The sequence below is a fragment of the Heterocephalus glaber genome, unplaced genomic scaffold (genome assembly GCF_053883595.1).
Source record: "Heterocephalus glaber isolate CG9 unplaced genomic scaffold, H.glaber_assembly_v1.0 deba00000818, whole genome shotgun sequence".
NCBI classification, from domain to species: domain Eukaryota; kingdom Metazoa; phylum Chordata; class Mammalia; order Rodentia; family Bathyergidae; genus Heterocephalus; species Heterocephalus glaber.
This window is the reverse complement of record NW_028258164.1, coordinates 2,053,804-2,073,612: the sequence shown is the minus strand read 5'-3', so window position 1 is coordinate 2,073,612 and position 19,809 is coordinate 2,053,804. Positions and strand designations below refer to the sequence as shown.

The 19,809-nt window shown below is 35.3% G+C and overlaps 1 protein-coding gene across 1 annotated transcript; it reads left to right on the top strand.

Annotated features, from left to right (window-relative positions):
• The first annotated feature begins 79 nt into the window (after positions 1-79).
• Irak1bp1 (interleukin 1 receptor associated kinase 1 binding protein 1) lies at positions 80-18,067 on the top strand. The gene is made up of 4 exons (XM_004863972.4): positions 80-394; positions 4,366-4,431; positions 13,208-13,338; positions 13,442-18,067. The coding sequence occupies exons 1-4, from the start codon at positions 80-82 to the stop codon at positions 13,710-13,712; spliced, it is 783 nt and encodes a 260-aa protein (XP_004864029.1). The 3' UTR covers positions 13,713-18,067.
• Positions 18,068-19,809: the final 1,742 nt, after the last annotated feature.

The window sequence follows — 19,809 nt, the reverse complement described above, 5'->3', positions numbered from 1 at the left end:
CGCACAGGAAGCCTGGGCGTCCACGGGACCCTCCGGCCGCCGTAGCCGGAGTTGCTATGGAAACCCAGCTACCAGAGTGATGTCGCCGCCGCGGGCCCCTCCGTCGCGGGTATTCGTGGAACTGGTTCCCTGGGCTGATCGTGCCCGGGAGAAGGATGTCGTCTCCAGTGGAGAGACTCTGCCCGGTACCTGCCGGCCCCTCTCCTCCGCACAGGCCCAAATTGCGCCCCGCGAGGTGCACGTAAGCGGTACCGCGATGGTGTCCGCGCGCCCCGACCGGGCGCAAGCGGTAGTGCGAGTGAGCAGCACAAAGGAGGCGGCGGCCGAGGCCAAGAAGAGCGTGAGCCGGCGCCTGGACTACGTCGCGCAGAGCCTGCGGCAGCAGGGTGTGCAGGTGAGCGGGCGACGGGGTTCGCAAAGTGGGCCGCTGGTGCGGGCGCTGGACGTTGCTTCCCTCTCTTCGGCAGAGCGGCTATTGGCTGTCAGTCAGGGATTTAAGAAAAGAATGTGTATCGCGTGGGTTTTTAACTGGCTGTGGTTTTTTTGTTTGGTACCGGGGATCGAACTGGGGTCCTTGCGCTTTCGGGGCAGGCAGCGGCACCGCTAAGCTAAATCCCCGGCCCTTGTGGTTTGGTTTTTTAAATGATGAATGTTAAACTTGCACCGTAAAATTGTCAAGTGAAGACAGTGACCCGCCTCCTCCTGGCTAAGTCAAGCTTTGCTTGGAGTGATTGCTAACAGTAATTGGAGGGGGAGAGATGGGATCCATTTTCGGTTTAAAAATACTCCTCCCAAAAATCTTGAACTTGTTTAAACTTTTTAAAAACAAGCTAGTGTACTTATTGTAGCTGGCACTTATATGAAATACCTCTAACAGACAAATCACTAAATAAATCTCCCTTTAAACTACTTCTAAAAAGGGGAGGTGGGGGACACCAGCGTTATTTAACCCGCACAACGGTCCAGCTAGACGTATTTTAATATACCCATTTTCCACACTGAAGGAGGTTAACTAATGCTCTAAACTTTTAGTAGGGCAGTATTTGAATTCATGTGTTTCCCGTATCCAGAATCTATGCCAGGCTGTAGGTAATTGGAATGAAAGAAAATTAGAAAAGTAAGCTATAGTGCAGCATCCGTATCCATTTAATCATTTTACAAAGTATGATCCTAAAGACCAAAGTTGTGATTTATCCAGGGTAACATTAAGTTGGTAAAGGTGCAAAGCTTTTGCTTCCAGTCTATTCCTAGAAATGCCATAACCCCTAAAGCAAGTTTTTATCTTAGGGAGAAAATATGTATTACATTTACAAACATAAACAGTCAATAAAGTCATTTGGAAAATTTTTTCCCAAGTGAATTTACATTTTAAAAGGATTCAAATGGTATGAACAAAATGGGTTTAATATGTAGAAAAGCGTTTAGTAAAAATCTATTTACTCCTATTGCAGTCCTATATGAAAAATGTAACTAGTTCTTAAGTTATTTATATAAAATGTAAACTGAGCTTATGTATCTCTAACCTCTATATAAAACAAAATAAATTATTCCACTAAATCACATCAATAATTTAATAATATTAATTAATATTTAATGTAATTGCATTAGTAATTACATTAAAGATTTGGTGTTCAAAGTAAGACAAAGGAAGAACTGTAATCTTCCAGTTATCCCTGTTAAAAGAGAAAAGCAATCATGTAGGTAATTTGTTCAATTGATAATATAATATCATTTATATTATTTTTCAGGATGAATTATGGGTTTTCGCAAAGTCCCTATTCATTTTAAACTTCAGAATATTGTTAGTAACATTTGTAAACATCATTCCCTAGTTTAAAAGGGCTCCTTATAACCTGAACTTTTTTTTCCCTCCTATTAGTCTGACTTTAGGAACCAGGCCAAGCTCACTTCCTTGGCTTTCTTTCCTAACATAACATTAATCCCTGCCATACAACACTCCACTCCTCACTTGTAATACAACTTTTCACCTCATATTGTAATTCTTAATTTATTAGTTTCTACCACATATTCTAAACCTCTCCAGAGCAGAGGCCATTTGTCGTGGGGTTTTTTTGCATTGTCATGAATAATGTTCATTCTCATAGCATAATGTATAACCCCCTAAATTTTTTTAATAAGAAAGAACAACACACGAAAATAAGCTATACTTCAACTGTATTATAGATCATAGATTTATAAGCTTGTGTGAAGATATAACCCTCATTTTTAGCATTTTTTTACTGAAAAATGTTTTATCTAAGCAGTCTTTGTAACAGTGGAATGTCCATATGCAAGAAATGAATGACACATACCTTCAACAAAATTTTGTTCCAAATGGAATATAGACCTAAACATAAGTATTGAGCAAGTGGCATCTGTTACTTATCATCAGAATAAAAGACTGAGTACTTTACCCATTGCGTTGTGGTATCAGTCACAAGAAAACACAACTCAGTCAAGGCCTGGAGAGAACAACCCTTTAGTAACACAGAGAAGAAACAGCAGAATCACCTGCATTAGTAGGTGCCAATCTACCTCAGTCTGCTGATTTCTTGGTGGCTGATGCAGGACAATTGGCCTACATGCATCTCTCCTGCTGCTTCAAAAGGACTCTATTCCTTCCCCCACAGAAACAGCTGTAATGGTGGGGATTGGCCAGGTGGCATGAGATACACACCCTTAAGCAGAATAAAGGAGTGCACACTGTGTCTGAAATTCGTAGGTAAAGATAATCCCATGCAAAGCAGCAAAACCAGTGAAAGCTGTTGGGACACTTTATTTCTTGGTAAGGAAGTGTTCTAGGGCCATGGCCTATTCTTGGGCAGTGAATAGGTGTCGAAAGACTGCACAAGACCATCTTTCCTGACAGTAAAACCTAAAACTTCTAGAAAAAAGTAAATGAGAAAATCTGTGTGAACTTGGGTTTGAAGATGAGTTTTTAGACTCAAGGCATATGCTGTGAACCACACAGAACATTCATATAAAAATCTGAACACAACCCCGGTACCAAAAAAAAAAAATCTGAACACAGGCTATTTATAGCATCTTTATTCATAATTGCTAAAACTGGAAGCAACTAAGACATGTCTCAACGGGAGATGGATAAATATGTGGTACATGCATGGAAAAGACATTCAGCAATAAAGGTATAAAATTTGATTCACAGAATAAGAGTAATGAATCTTAGATGCACTTTGCTAAAAAAAATTTTTAAAAAACAGACCAAAAAGCTATGTATTCTATTCCTGTGTCATGCTGGAAAAGGCAAAAATATAAAGACAGAAGTCAGAGGGCTGGGGATTTAGCTCAGTGGTTCCAGCACCTGCCTCGCAAGCACAAGGTCCCGAGTTTGATCCCTGGTACCAAAAAAAAAAAAAAAAAGACAGAAGTCAGATCAGTGCTTGGCCGAAATCTCTTAATAAAATATACAAAAAGATATCCAAAACTGAAACAAAGGTGTATTTACATGTCATTAAAGAATATTAAATGACAGAAAAGTTACATGTTAAGTTAAAAAAGCTGATCATGAGCTATATACTATATATAGCTTCTTTTTTTTTTTTGTACCAGGGATTGAACTCAGGTCCTTGCATTTGCAGGGCTATATATAGCTTCTTATACTTACTGTACTGTAAGTTTTCTACAATGAACAGGTATAACCTTTATAGTAAAAAAAAATGCATTAAAATTTTCATAGAAGTGACAGCAGAGCTATAATTGGAACACGAGTTCACATACTCAAAACATTTTAGAATTTTTCTGGGTAACATAAAATGCCTGTAATTAGATTATAGCTTAAACCTTAGGTGCAGCCATTTTCCTTACAAAATAGCTTGCTAAATTATTAATTGGCATAATAATCATTGTGGTTTCTTAGCATTTATTTTGAAAGATACAAAAATATCTTTGTCCCCATGTTTGAGAGTGGGTAGAGTTCATTTCACTGAATTTAAAAAGTAATTAGGAAATTTAACTTTTCATCAGAATTATGTCTCCTGTATTTACCCAGAAAGCCAAAAAGCATTAGTACTATTTTTCTAGAAACAAACTGACCAAAGTATAGTGTTTCATTTATCTCGTAATAGCATAGCAGCTCTTTTGCTAAGTACTTTCTCTGTGTCAAGTACTTTATAGCTTCTCACTAAATCCTTAATAATTTCATAATAGTATACAAGATATCAACTTGATTTTATAACTCAAAAAAATTAAATTATTTGCCCCAAATTATTTAGAAATTGTTTAAATACCCCTCTAATAATAAATATGCTTTGTATGCAAACAATTCCTCATCTGTGTGCCATACCTAGAAGTGAGCATTTAGTAGCCAAACACTTAATAATCATAATCTTGTTCTTTCTTTTTCAGGCAGAAAATATAATTATAACAAAGGATTTTAGAAGAGTAGAAAATGGTTATCACATGGAAGCAGAGGTATGTACTTATCAAATAATTGATAACAGCATAACTTTGTGGGTACAGATTGTCATTTAGTTTTTTATACTTGAACTGTAATGTATTAGAGAAGTTCTTATAGTATTGATAAAACATTATTTTTAAATCATTTTTGATGTTATATTTCCAATGATCTTTTAAAATAATTTTAATGAGATTTGTTTAAGAGAAATTTTTTTAAATGAATTAAAAATAACAATGGTGAAAATAGCATTTAAGTACCACTTGAATAAATTTTTTTTTGCTTAAATTCTTTTATTGGTAAATTTTAGGTATACAATACATTTACATTTATCATTGGGTGCTTGTACCTGTACATGTTGTATCTTGGTTCTTGTTTTTTTCCCATTACCTGTGCTTCTTCACCCAGAACAGAAAATACTACAGGACAGGTATTTCTCTTTGATAAAAAGAAAATAAATAAAGTCATAATATAAAGGATTGAAATATTTTTTAACACTCTTTTCTTCCATAGTGCATTTTTACTGTGTTGCGATAAGTATTATTTAAAAATAAAAAATCTTTAACCTTTACACAAATTAAAAAGGATACTATTTTTGAGTATTCTCAATTATAACTTTTAGATTCTACAACTGCCTGTTTTTTTTACCTACCTTTAAAGATTTGGTGATCAGGACTTTATGAAATCAGATTATGTTATAGTTCTGGTTTAGTTATAAGATTGCTATCTATTTCTGAGCCCAAACATTTTAGGGTATGTGCTTAATTCATACTACCTCCTTGTCTCAGGAAACAAAAGAAGACTGGGATTAAAATGGAATTTTATTTGTCCAGTGGTCGAATCTTTGTCTCTAGAGGTAGAAAATACCTCAAGAAATTTCCTGGTCCTATAGTCAGACAGATAATATCTTACTTTTCCTAATTTTGGTATTAGTTTTAGATCACATAGACATAGAATTAGAGTGTAATTAGCCTGGCATCTTATCTCTCATAATTTCAACAATATTGCTTGTTGCACTAATTCTTACTATAACAATTTTATGATTTCTCCTTTAAAATTTAACTATCTCAAGGAAATTTACAGTTACTTGCTATGATTTTGGAAATCTATTTGGAAAAAGTTATTTTGTACTAGTGGGGACTGAAAAATACCTTTCAATCAGATGAAGAACAATCAGATAAGATTCTAAATGACAGAGGCCAAAAGTTGGGAGTGTGCAGTAGCACTTCCCAGTAGTTATTACCTGTTAGGGCTTCAGAATATTATGAAAATAGATAGGAGCAGGTTATCTTTGTTAATGAGGTGTATTGTGAAGATACACCTGGGAGTAAGGAAGAAAAAGAAATAGTCCCAGAATTATACAGCCAGACTTCAAACAAAACTGGAATGTTCAGACCACTGAATTATTAAGAGACTGAACTTCCAAGTACAGAAAGAGTGTATTAGAGTTGTTTGTTCTAAGACATGATTGAGAATTTAACTAAAATCTCCTCCTCTTCCTTCTGCGTTAGTTGCCTTTTTAAAGTTTTCTGTTAAAATTTCTTGAGAAAAATCTGATTATATTTTTTGTATAGGGTTCCATGGCAGCCAGAACGCACATTATATTACACATTCCAATACATGATTAGCTTTAGATCAGTGGAGACCAGGGTAGTGGAATTGCAAGATACAAAGTATGACAACCGATGCATAAAGAACAATGTATAGCTTTATACTATGGATGTAACACACACTAAACCCTAATATCTAGCATGTACTACTATTCTCATGGACTGTTAAATATATGGACTAAGATTAGATGGTAGGTACATTTCTATAATTAAGAAGCACAAACCTTGATTCTAAAATGGACCATAGTGGTATATGCCTATAATCCCAGCACTCTGGGAGACTGAGGAAGGAGGATCACAAGTTCCAACCCACCATGGGCAACTTAACAACTTATGAGACACTGTCAAAATAAAAAATTTTTGAAAAGGACTGGGGCTGTAACTCAGGGCAAAGACCTTGGATTCAATCCCCAGTTCCACCAAAAAAAAAAAAAAAGACAAAAGGCTTGAATAAACATGTATCAAAACAAGACATACAAATATACAGATGATCAACAGGTATATAAAAAGGTGTTCACCATCACTAATTATCAGAAAAGTACAAAACCACATAAACCATGATCTCATACCTGTTAGAATGGCTACTACAGAAAAAGTAAAGATAAAATGGTGGTGAGGATATGGAGAAGTTTGCACCCTTGTACACTATTGGTGGGAATGTAAAATGGTATAACCACTGCAGAAAACAATATGGAGTTTCCTTAATAAAATAAATGTATAACTACCATATGATCCACAAATTCCACTTTGGGGTATATATTCAAAAGAATTGATATCAAGATCTGGAATAGATGTCTGTGACTCCTCTTTGTCTGCAGAGGTTAAAATCCAAGATTTCCAATGCATGCCTGAAACTGCACACACAGAACCAAACCCTGTCTATACTATATTTTTCCCACATGCTCTGTAGCATTGCTACATAATACCAGAATTAATCTATCATCCCTTGGTTTATGCCCTTTTGCATCACTACTTTTTCCCTTTGAGGTCATTATTAAGTAAAACAAGGGTTAATTGAACATAAGCACTGCTGTGCCATGCCAGCCAACTCGATAACCAAGGCAGCCACCAGATGACTGGCAGTTGGGTGATGTATACAGCATGGATACTGTGGATAAAGAAATGCTTCATGTCCTGGGTAAGATGGAGTGGAATGGTTTAAGATTTCATCATACTACTCCATATGGCATGCAGTTGAAAATTTAGGAACTGTGTATTGCTTAAGTTTTCCATTTTATATTTTTGGGCCACAGCTGACTACAGGCAACTGAAGCCACAGAGACCAAAAGCACAGATGAAGGGACCACTGTTCATTGCAGGATTATTCACAATAACCAAGATATGGAAGCAACCCAAATATCCTCAACAGAGAAGTGAATAAAGAAAATGTGTTACTTACATATAAGGGAACATTATTGAACCTTTAAAAAGAAAGAAATCCTGCCATATGCTACTACTATATAGATGTGCCTGGAAGACATTATGCTAAGTAAATCAAGTCAGTCAGAGAAAGATAAATACTGCACTATGCTGCTTATATGATGTATCTGAAATAAACTTATAGAAGCAGAAAATAGGACAGTGGTTGCCAAGGAATATGGAAGAGGTAGGGAAGAGAAGAATGGGAGGTTCTTGTTCAATGAGTGTAAAGTTACCACATGAATAAGCTCTAGGTATCTGCTGTACAACACAGTACCTGAAGTTAGTATGGTGTTGTGCACTTAAAAATTTAAGAGGATAGATCTCATAAGTGTTCTTACCACAAACCGACAAAAAAAAAAAACACACAAAGAAGCTTGTGGAAGTGATAAACAGGTTTATTGCTTTGATCACAGTATCAGGAGTTTATGCATATGTCCAAACTGATCAAATTGTATACACAGACTAAATATGGCAACTTTTATTGTTTGTCAAAACCCAATTTTAGATAAAGATTCTTTATCTAATCTCCCACCCACCCTCCTGTTTCCTCTTAAAGATAAATATTGGAGGTTAGAAAGTTTCTAAATGATTCCATTAAAGGTAGGTAAGTTATGTGAGAAGAGGAGTTGGATAAAACCATGGCTTTGCAATTCCTGTGTTGATACATTTGCTACTTCTTGTGTTCTTTCTTGTCATAATCTCAGTATTACAGGATTTTAAAAGCCTGAAATATAATAGCCATTCAGTATTAAGTAGAGCAAGTAGTGTAGCACTCATGCAGTTTTCTCCCTCCTCTTTTTCACTTCTTTTTCTTGCATGCCTGCCATGTGTTAGGTATTTTTCTTCTATACTTTATCTCATCCAGTCTTTTTTTCAACTCTTCATTTTTATTATGCAAAGTTTTATACATAGATAGGCATAAATATAGAAGGCCCATTCCCTTTTCAGACATCTCATAAACAGTTTTCTAACATCATAGCAACATTGAGTCACTAGTATCCATCCATTATTAGTATACCTTTTCAAAAAGAAAAGACTAACACTTCTTCCTTGAAATATAGACTTGAAGTTCACTGTCATATTGATGCTACTATTTTTCTTCTCCAACGGTGATAACCCTTAGTTTCTTTGATTGTTTCTTAAATGACAAGCTCTTCCCTTAGCCAATTTCCTCCTAAACAAACAATAGTATTCTATTTGTAATTTGACGAATCCATGTTAGAGAAAGATTGTCAAACAGTTCTCTGGAATATTCTTCCTAATACCAAATATAAGTCTGAATTAACTTTTTTGGCATTTTTATCACACTGTCCTTCTATTCAGATTATACCTGTAGTCAGCAATTACAACCAAAGGAGGTGTCTTTTCATATGCTGCTTTAAGGTCATATTTCTCCCATCTTACTCTTTATTAATGCATTTTCAAAATGAACTGTTGAGATTTTACATTTAATGCCATAAAATTTTTGCCAATAGAGTTGATATGTATTTCTAGCTTGCAAAATAGCAGAGAAATATGTATAGCTCATAGTAGCAGAAAAATAAATTCAAACCACTCCTGATCTGACATAAATGTTAAAATTCACAGACAAAATCATTAAAAGTTATTAGAATTGTATTTCATATGCTCAGACGTTAAATAGAGACAGGGAGCATGTAAAAAGTTTTAAATTCCAGAAATGAAAAGTACAGTGTGTGAAATAAAAAATACACTTAATAGGATTAACAGCAAATTAGGCATTAACAAACAAGCTCAGAGAACTTGAAAACATAGCAATAAGAGCTATCAGAAATAAAGCACAGTAAGAAAAAGCAAGAAAAGGAATGAATGGGCTATAGAACAGTTTTAGGTGACCTAATATACATTTAACTGAAGTACCAATGGAGGGGAAAGTAGGGGACAAGGAAACTATTTGGAGAAATAAGGACCAAAATTTTTCCAAACTTGGTGAGACTTATAAAACCACAGATTCAAAAGGTTCAGCCAATCCTAAACCAAGAAATACAAAAAGTAATCCAGGCATGGTAATGTACACCTATAATCCCAGAACTCAGGAGCCTGAGGCAGGAGGATCCCAGTCTGGGCTACATAGTGTGTTCAAGGCCAACCTGAACTATATAGTGAGACCCTGTCTCAAAAAAAAAAAAAAAAAACCAGTGCACATTGTAGTTATATTGCTCAAAACCAGTGATAAGTCGTAAAACAGCCAGACTTTTAAAAAGCATGTACCAGAGAATAAAGATAAGAGTGGATTTCTTATTGCTCAAAACCAATGCTAAATCTTAAAATGGGGGGAGTGGGGCATATTATGTACTAAGGAACAAAGACAAGACAACTGACCTCTTTTTGAAAATAATGCAAGATTTGAATAATACTGTCAACCAGTTTGACCTGTCTGAGATCTGTAGAACACTTACTCAAAAAAATAGCAACTTACATTTCACTTTTAAGTGTACATGGAACATTTTCTATGACAGACTATATTTTGGGGTATAAATAAAATACAGTAAACTTAAAAGTATTTGAATCATACAAAGTAAGTTCTCTGACCACAGTGGAATTAAAATAAAAACAACAGAAAATCCTCAGAAATTCTGCCAATATTTGGCATTTAAATAACATACTTTTCAAAAACCTATTGAGTCAAAGAAGAAATTGAAAGGGAAATTAGAAATATTTAAATTTAAGAAAGAAATCATTCCAGTTCTATACAAACTTTTCTAGAAAACTGAAAATGAGGGAGTATTTCCCAGATCAATTTTTGAGGCCAGAAGATAACAAAACCAGAAAGGAAAGAAAAGAAAAGAAAAGAAAACTTTACAAGTACACATCTATAATTCCACTACTTTGGGAGACTAAGGTAGGAGCATTGCAAATTTGGGCTCAGCCTGGGTAACTTAGTAAGACCTTATCTTAAGAAAAAGGGCTGGGTCGCGGCCCAGAGGAAGGGCTTCCGCCACCGTCTGTCCCACTGCTCCCAGCCCAGAGGAAGGGGCTTCTGAGCCGCTGTCCCACCTCTCCCAGCTCAGAGGAGGTGAGCCGCGCGGGCACCAACAGCACCTGCCCCCCGCCCCCCGCCCGCCCAGGTCGAAATGAGAAGACACATAAATAAGTCTCAAAACCAGACTTCCAGATCACCTGCAGCAACCCCAAAGGGAAATGAGTTGGAACACTCTGATACTCAACCACCTGGACCCACTGAACTGGCAACAAAAGGGGATCTGGAAAAGATGAAATCAGAAATAATTTCTCAGATAACAGCAGAGATTGTGCTCGTAGTGCAAGAAAAAAGGCTGGGGATATAGCGCAGTACAAAGGCTCTGGGTTCCATCTCTGGTACTGCAAGCAAACAAACAAACAAATTGCTACTTATTCCTAATAAAAATTCTAGGTAAACTAGGAATAGTAGAGAACTTCCTCAAACTGATAAGAGATATCTATGAAAAATTTAACAGCTAGCATCATATTTAATGATGAAATACTTTGTGCCTAAGATAGGAACAAGACAAAAATAGCTACTCTTATGACTTTTATTTAGCATTGCATTTGAGATTCTAGCGAATACAGTTGGGCAAGTAAAGAGACAAAGGCATCTAGACTGAGAAAAAAAAAGTAAAACTGTCTTTATTCAGGGACACTATGACTATGTAGAAAACCTAATAGAACCTATTTTAAAAAGCAAGTAGAACTAATAAGCATCAAAAATTTTAAATATCTAGATATAAAACTTTACATGCTGAAAACTATAAAACATTACTGAGAGAAATTAAAGAAGACTTTAGTAGACAAGATTTTCTTGTTTATGATTTGGGAGATTCAAAATTATTAAGATATCAGTCCTCTTTAAAGTGATTTTTATATATAGATTCATTACGGTTCTAAATAAAATCCATGCTAACTTTAAAAAAATAGAAATTAACAGATTGATTCAAAAATCCATTTGGAAATGCAGAGGATCTAGAACTACTTTGAAAAAGCAGCATCCTTATTTCTAATAGTCCCAAACTGAAAGCAACTCAAAATGTTTTTCAAACAAATTATGATTATATCAGAATCCTACTTCTTCTCTTATATAACAGAATACCATTTACCGTAAAATGAACAAACTATGATACTAGGACATGGATGAATCACATGCATTATGCCAAGTTAAGCAAGTGAGTCTCGATAGGCTGCATGTTGCTTGCTTCTGTTTATGTAATGCTCTGAAAAGGGTCAGTCTATTAACAATGGACAGCACACAAGTGGTTGCCAGGACTTGGGAATTAGGGAAGGAACTGATAACAAAGGGCTTGAGAGAATTTGGGGAAGGTCTAAATATTTGCTAATGTAGCTATAAGACTGTATAGCATCTGTCACCAAGAACAGAACTTTACATCAAAACTTGTAGAATACGTGTAGTATACTGTACATAAAGTAAAAATAAGTCATGAGGTGATCATTGTTGAAACCAGATGATGGATGCCTGAGAGTTCTTTATACTATTGACTCTATTCTGTATATGTTTGAAATTTTCCATTATGAGTTTTAAAAGCTAAAGAAATAAACTGATAATGAAAGAGGTTCATAAGATTCCAAATACTGCATGCTCAAGGATAAAGGACAGAAGAATGAAGTGGAAACAGAAAATTGAGAGAAGCCTAGTCAAAGGAATATTCTGAAAATAGTGTCTTGGAGCCAAAGGAGCCAGGAATAGGAGAAATAGGAGACAGGTGGGAATGAAATGGTGGCTGTGTGAACGAGCACGTGTGAGATAGGATAAGGAGATCATTGATAACTTTGTGAACATTCTTGAAATAACATATAAAAACAGGTAAGAGATTAACAGAGAAATTATGGTAATAAAATAGAGACAGAATGGGCTGTACATTAAGAAACTAATCCTTGATAGAGGACTGATAGATAAGTGGAAAGTAAAGACTAGTTCACTGAAAGAGAAAATTGCATGCTTCGGAGTGTTTGAATATTTTGCAATTTAAGTTGAGTTGAATCTGCTTCTTGTGCCTATTACTATGACCAATACTTAGTTTTGAAACCAAGGGGAAGATAAGTATTTAGTGGATAACATTTACAATTAAAGTCACTGTTTTCCATTGTGTAAGGTGATCTCACCTCTTTACTGCTACTCTAGTACTTTTACCTGTACTTTCTAGTACTACTACCTGTACTTTTTTATTTTACATTGTTGAGCTTGCATAAGCATTCTTTAGAAGAAAAGGTATAGACAGCTTCCATAAAAAGTTTTAAAAGCTACAATATTGAAGTATTGCTCCCACATGTTTAAAGGCAGATAAAAGTAAAACAGACAAGCTTCTGCATAGAGATCTAGAGTAACTACTGGAAGAAATATAGCTTAGTGATAGCAGTGAATTATGACATAATCACTGCTAATCATAAATCTGATGGCAAAGATTAATTAGACTAAGAAGTCATAAAAAAGTTATTTTATAATCTAGTCTAACAATAAAGCCAAAGGGGAACTTTGCCAATTTCATGAAAATTAAAAATGAATAAAATTTTAAGGTGGTTTAAAATTAATTTTAAAATATTCAAGTCAATATTCTCTAAATTTCAAAATTTATAAGCAAATGTCTAACTTTAATAGCAAAATAATTTAGTTCTAAGTATCAAATACGCTTTTCTTATCTGTTACTATAAAAGGACCTTATAACCTGGCTTTACTTTTTTACTCACATTTAGAGACAATTTTGAAACAGTACATCAGACATGAAAATAATACCAAGTGTCATTTTATTTACAGGTCTGCATTACATTTACTGAATTTGGAAAAATGCAAAATATTTGTAACTTTCTTGTTGAAAAACTAGATAGCTCTGTTGTCATCACCCCACCCCAGTTCTATCATACTCCAGGTTCTATTGAAAATCTTCGGTAAGTTAAGTACATCTTTAACTAAATTATTCCTTAAACAAAAGTATTCAATACCGCTGTTCACTGAATGTCATATTAACAAGCTCTGCATTTAATTCCTAAGACGGCAAGCCTGTCTTGTGGCTGTTGAGAATGCGTGGCGCAAAGCTCAAGAAGTCTGTAACCTTGTTGGCCAAACCCTAGGAAAACCTTTACTAATAAAAGAAGAAGAAACAAAAGAATGGGAAGGCCAAATAGATGATCACCAGTCATCCAGACTCTCAGATTCACTAACCGTACAGCAAAAAATCAAAAGTACAACAATACATGCTGCTTCAAAAGTATTTATAACTTTTGAGGTAAAGGGGAAAGAAAAGAGAAAAAAGTATCTCTGAAATTCCAACCAAAATAAGTTGTATTTGTGCTTTTTTATTTACTTTTGTACTTTACATAATGTTTCCTTCTGTCCTGAATAATATATATATATATACATATATATATATATTGTATACTAGATAAACCATCCCTGCAAAATCTGTTGGATCTTGAATATAATCCAATAGAATTCTTATGTTCACTTTGTTTCTATTTTCAAAATCTTACTCTTAGAAATACTCTTGGGAAATAAATATATTATGTGCACACTTTTGTATACTGGCATTTCATACAAGTGTATGTGTAATATTTCCACTATAGAAAAAATATCAACATTTTTATACTAATAAAAAGAATTCTTAATTTCCATCAAACCTAATAATTTTCTTTCTTTTATTTTTTTTTGGTACCGGGGATCAAACTCAGGTCCTTGCGCTTGCGAGGCAGGCGATGGAACCACTGGGCTAAATCCCCGGCCCTAACCTAATAATTTTCTATAACTTAGTATGTTTAATTTTTCTTTTTTGGGGGCACCGGGGATCGAACTCAGGACTTTGCGCTTGTGAGACAGGCAGCAGAAACAGTAAGCTAAATTCCCACCCATATAACTCAGTATAAATATGTGATTTTAAGTACATCCTGTCAGGTCTGAAATTTTATTTTATCCTACTTACAAGCTAGTAAGTTAATCTGTTACTTTTTCATGGATGCTAGCAGAAAACTCAAGTTCTGGGACAGACACAAAGCACTGTTATTCATAGCACAACAAAGTGCATGAGTATCAGCATATTGTCATTAGTTGCCCTTGTCCCAGGGTCCACGGGGGCAACACAATACGGCCATCCACAGTATGGCGACACATGCAGGGAGTTTTCCTTGTAACTAATGACAACTGAGCTTGAAACATTCAGTGTGGTTTTCTTTTTCCACACATCTAGGACACGGGTTTTCCTTTGGTAAATCTTGAGAATCATATTCTACCCTTTCTTTCCAACAATGTGTTTTCATTCCTCTCAACTAACTTATTTTATTCCTCTCTCGGAGTGTCTTTAGGGGAGGAAGGAAGCATACAAGCTGAGAAGGAAAGTTTGATTCTAGCGTCATTATAGTCAAGTCTCAACCTCGCTATTGGAGTGGAAGCTCCTTGAGAATGGAGATCTTGTCTGCCTTCGTAGTCGTTTTCTAGTCCCTTCCCCCCCTAGTGTCAGGGCTGACACCAAGTGTATATTCAAGTATTTACTGAGCCAATTTACCATTGTGTAAATTTGGCAAAGCACTTTAACCTCTTTAATATTCCTTTTTTTAATTAGTGAAATGACACTAAAATTACCTACCTTGCAGTGTTACTATAAGGATTAAAGTTGACAGAAGATCATGAGAGCAATGCCTAGCATATAGCAGTCACTCAGTAAGTGGCAGCCATTATATCAGCTGCATTGTTTAGTATCAACCCAACTAGAAATTGACTTTTCCAAGTCCACCATTTAGGTGAATTTTTAGTCACACTGAAAATAAAGTTAACAGAAAGCCAGCAGAAGATATGTTGAATTTTATTTTGAAAAGATAATTAAATTATGTCTTAGCTTTTATTTACCAGTTGCACAGAAATGTAGAATTCAGGCTATGCATCAAGAAAAAAATTGTTCATGTTCTACAAAATTTAATCATGTGGATAGATTTTTCCTAGCCATTGCTTCATAATGTATTTGTTTCCATCATATTTGACAAGGCTTTCAACCTAGTATGGAATACCTAAAGACAAAAAAATATATATTTTAATTAGCAAGCACTTTTTAAAATTTGTGAGAATTTTTAAAGATGATTCTTTTTTAAAAAATCCTGAAACATGTACAGTCCCACCCTTGTATAGACTAACTTAGGGAAGAAATCCTTCAGAGATTAGGCTGGTTTATCTATGCTATCTTTAAGATCAAAGGTATCGAGTTTAGTTGTCAGTTGATGGTAGTTTAATTTCTGACACATAGTGTACCCTGGAGTCTCGCAGTTGTTTAGGGGGCCTTCCTCAAAAGTCTGCTAGAATAAACCTTTTCTGAACTTAATCCTGACAGAATTTCTTATGAGCCCCCTTGGAAAAAAAAAAACTTTCCCGAAAGAAAATTACAATTGCTATTTTCTGACTTTTGTTTCTAATTAGGATATTTGAAACAGACCCGCTATATTCTAAGCTTTTAAAAGGGAAATGCTATTAAAATAAGGTCATCTGGGCCGGGGATTTAGCTCAGTGGTTCCACCGCCTGCCCCGCAAGTGCAAGGACCCTAGTTTGATCCCCGGTATCAAAAAAAAAAAATGTTTTCGTATGTTACTAATAAAACTTACAATTTCATTCATTTCCAAGTAAAAATCACTTTTTGTAGCAACAATTAGCTTTTATCAGTATTCTTATTTGACATTAGGAGTTAACTATAAATAAGACCTGAAAAAGTTAATTTGTAACTGAAGATGCTGTACCTCATACTCAATAATTATTTTTATGTCATCAGGAATATCCCATTTGTCAGGCTTTTTGACAAGAATTTGATACGAGTCCTTCTAATAGCCTACAAAAATAAAAACAATTTATGAAGTAAAAACAATATATGATTAATATATGAATAATGTATTTACATTACAAATTGTGAAGATTTCAATTTAATGGAAAGAACGCTTTATTATTCATTCCAGAAAAATAAAATTATATAAGTTATTGTGATTAAAAATAACATATACATTTACTATTATCCATTTGATATTTGCAGCCAATAGCTTTTACTCATAACCTAAGATGTCCAAAGTTACTTCAAAACGTTTAGGTATCTGAAAAGACTGGAATTGACAGTGGTTAATCCGTATCAGACACCACTCTCAGGGAGAGACAGTAGAAGTCTTTTGAGAAGGATTATTCTCACTATTTTATCAGAAGAATGGGAGCGCATATTTAAACCTGTTTATCCAAAGGGTATTTCTGTTTCAGGTGCTCTTCTGAAGCTCTGGCTTCAATATCTCAGCCAGCAAAAACTCCAGTAGCCACCCACATCCCTTGTGCATGGTCCCCAGTTTCACAGAAAAACGATCAAAGGCTGGCTTTGCACTCTCAGTGCAAATTGATTCTATTATAACAGTGGGGTGGGGGGCAACCTAAGCAAAAACATTGGCTACACAGGTTTAAGATTTATTAAGGTTGCTGAGTGTGGTGACACATGTCTGTAATCCCAGCACTTGAGAGGCAGGCCAGGAGGATCACCACAAGTTCAAGGCCAGCCTGGGCTATATAGTGAGTTCAAGACCAGCCTGAATTACAGTGAGACCTTATCTCAAAAAGCCAAACAAAAAAAAAAAGTATTAGGGTTTCATATGATCAGTGTAAATGATAAGAGCCAATGTTAGTGAACCATAAACTGAAAAATAAGAGATGGAAAGCCCAGATGGCAAGAGAAATTGCTAATCTAGAATGATTCTGAAATAAGTTACTGAAACCTGAGTAAAAGAAATCTTCCTCACACTATGTTACTTACCATCTGGTTTGGGGGACAGGGTGTAGTATATGTCTCTTTAAAAATGTGTCTTTCAAAAATAGATTCTATCACCTATCCTGCTTCTTCACTTTGAAAAACAATCTTAGACACAGTCAAAATTGGTACATAATTCCAGAAATTCAGGTATCCTTTGGTTTTATACTGACCACATTAATTACACCTGAATTATTTTTTTATCCATCCCTTCACATGGTCATGCATTCCTGAAGAAAAAGGCTACATTGGAAACATTTATTTTCCCAATGTCTGGCTAGTAAAAGGTAGGAAATGCTGGCTGTCAGATATTCTACTGTATTCCCAAACAAAAGAGACCATTGGTTGCAGAGAACCTAACTGCCATGCACATGGAAACGTGCAGGAATGAAGGACATAGATTCCGGATGTACATGTAAGCTGTTTGCTCATTTTCTTCAGTAGACATGCTGTTATTTCTCCAAAGCTTAGCTTTGCCAAAAGGGAGTCTGCGGGCTGGGATGTTGCTCAGTGGTAGAGCACTTACCTAGTATGCCTGAGGTCTTGATGCATGAAGGTTTGATCCTCACCACTGCAAAATCAAAGTCTGGCTGTGTGACAACATGCATTTTGTTGCATCAGGTAGTCTGTTAAAGTGCTCTAGAACCTGTATTCTTTTCCAGCTTTTCCATCAGCTATGAATGTGTACCTTTGCTCTTCACCTCCGGTTGTCAGGAAGGGTGATTATCACCATGCCACACACATTCTTACTAGCACACAGGCCATAACCCACCACCCAGAGAAATTTGCTTTTGAAGTTTTAACTGAAATGACTGTAAAACTGCATCTAATAAATTCAGTTAGCTTTTAATAAACATATTAAATTGAATTTGTTTTTATTGGTATTCATTTTGCACCCAAAGCTTATTTTAGAAAATTATATTTGTATGTGATAGCAATAATGAATGTGTACCAATACAAAAGTTATATTTTCCTTCCATTTAATAGTCATATACGTTATAATTCCATTTAAAAAGAATTAGTATAACAACTCAAATAAATCAACTGAAGTCCATGTAAGTAAATGGCATCAAAAGAATTTTTTTTTTAGTTATTGCTAAATTAATCATGAAAAGTTCAAGGTATTCCATTCTGCATGTGGTATGGAGTACTTCTACTGTAGGAATGTTGAGAATTCAGTCTCCCAAAATATTACTGCATTTAAACATTGCATTCATTTAAAATATTCATTTAATATTGAAGTAAGAGGAAATAGAAAACTGATTATCTCAATATTAAATCCAACCTAAATACTAAACCCAATGTAAATCCATTTAGAAATGTTTCACCTAAATGATTATAGACACCTCATGGACCAATGTTAACTAATGATTTGTCATGGCATTTGGTGATGTCATCTGAATAACCACATAGTGAACTGTGCAAACACCTGCAGTCTGAGGTGTGGACGGATTCCAACCCTCTTTCTCACAGCAGCCCTGCTGTGCAGGAAGAGCAGAAACACCAGCAGTGTCCATAGGGCCACCCAACTGCTCTTCCTCAGCACATAAGCTAGTAGATTCAGAAAGGATCCCATAGGTGGCATTTGAGGGAGGAAGAAAATTCTTGAAAAATAGCACAGCATGATAGGTCCTATAAGAAGTTTGTGTGGACACAGTACTTTCAATGCCGTTTCCAGTCTGCTGCTCAGCAGAACTATAATCCACAATTTTTGTACACCAAGTACCAAGATTAGAAAGAAACATACATTCTAAAGAATGTTTTATCATGATCAGAAATATGGAATGTATAATACAAGCAGTATCATTTATGAAAAAGTGGCAAAAGCTAAAATTAAAATGCTTGAAAGTAATAAGATGATAGTGATACCTTGTTTGAGGTTTTTTTTCTCTTTAGGGAAAAAAAAATTCTGAATACCCTTCTACCCTGGCTACCTTGATTAACATACAAAATTGCTCTTTCCCATAAATGTCTTTTCTGTAAGTTATGTTTAGTTTCAGGATAAACAGCCCAAAAGTTTGCACATATGTGCAAGATATAACTCAGTTTGCCATAACACAACTAAGGCCAAATGACTTCATTTTTCCCACTGAGAAAATGAATTATTATGGATGGAGAGGCTTCATGATTGATTTGGAAAAAGTGGATTTTGTGATTTAAAATCTATCATCATTTAGCGAGGTGTGGTAGTGCCTGCCTATAATCCCAGCGACTCAAGGCTGAGGAAAAAGGATGGTAAGTTTGAGGCCATGGTGGGCAATTTAGTAAAACCCTGTCTCAGACTTTTAAAAAGGTCTAAGAATGTAACCCTGTGGTAGAGCACTTGCCTAGCATAAGCAAGGTCCTGTATTCAATTCCCAGGAACACACACAACACATACCTGTATGCACATCATTTTATCAACCCTTAATGACAATCATAGAAACTAAAGTATATTGTGTTGTTCATGTCATACAGTTCATTTTTCTTTTCAGTAGTGGGGATTGAACCCAGGGCCTTCACATTCTCATCCCCAGCCCTTTTTTAATTTTTTTATTTTGAGACAGGGCCTCATTGAGTTGATAAATTGCCCAGAATGGGTTCCAACTTGTGATCCTCCTGCCTCAGCCC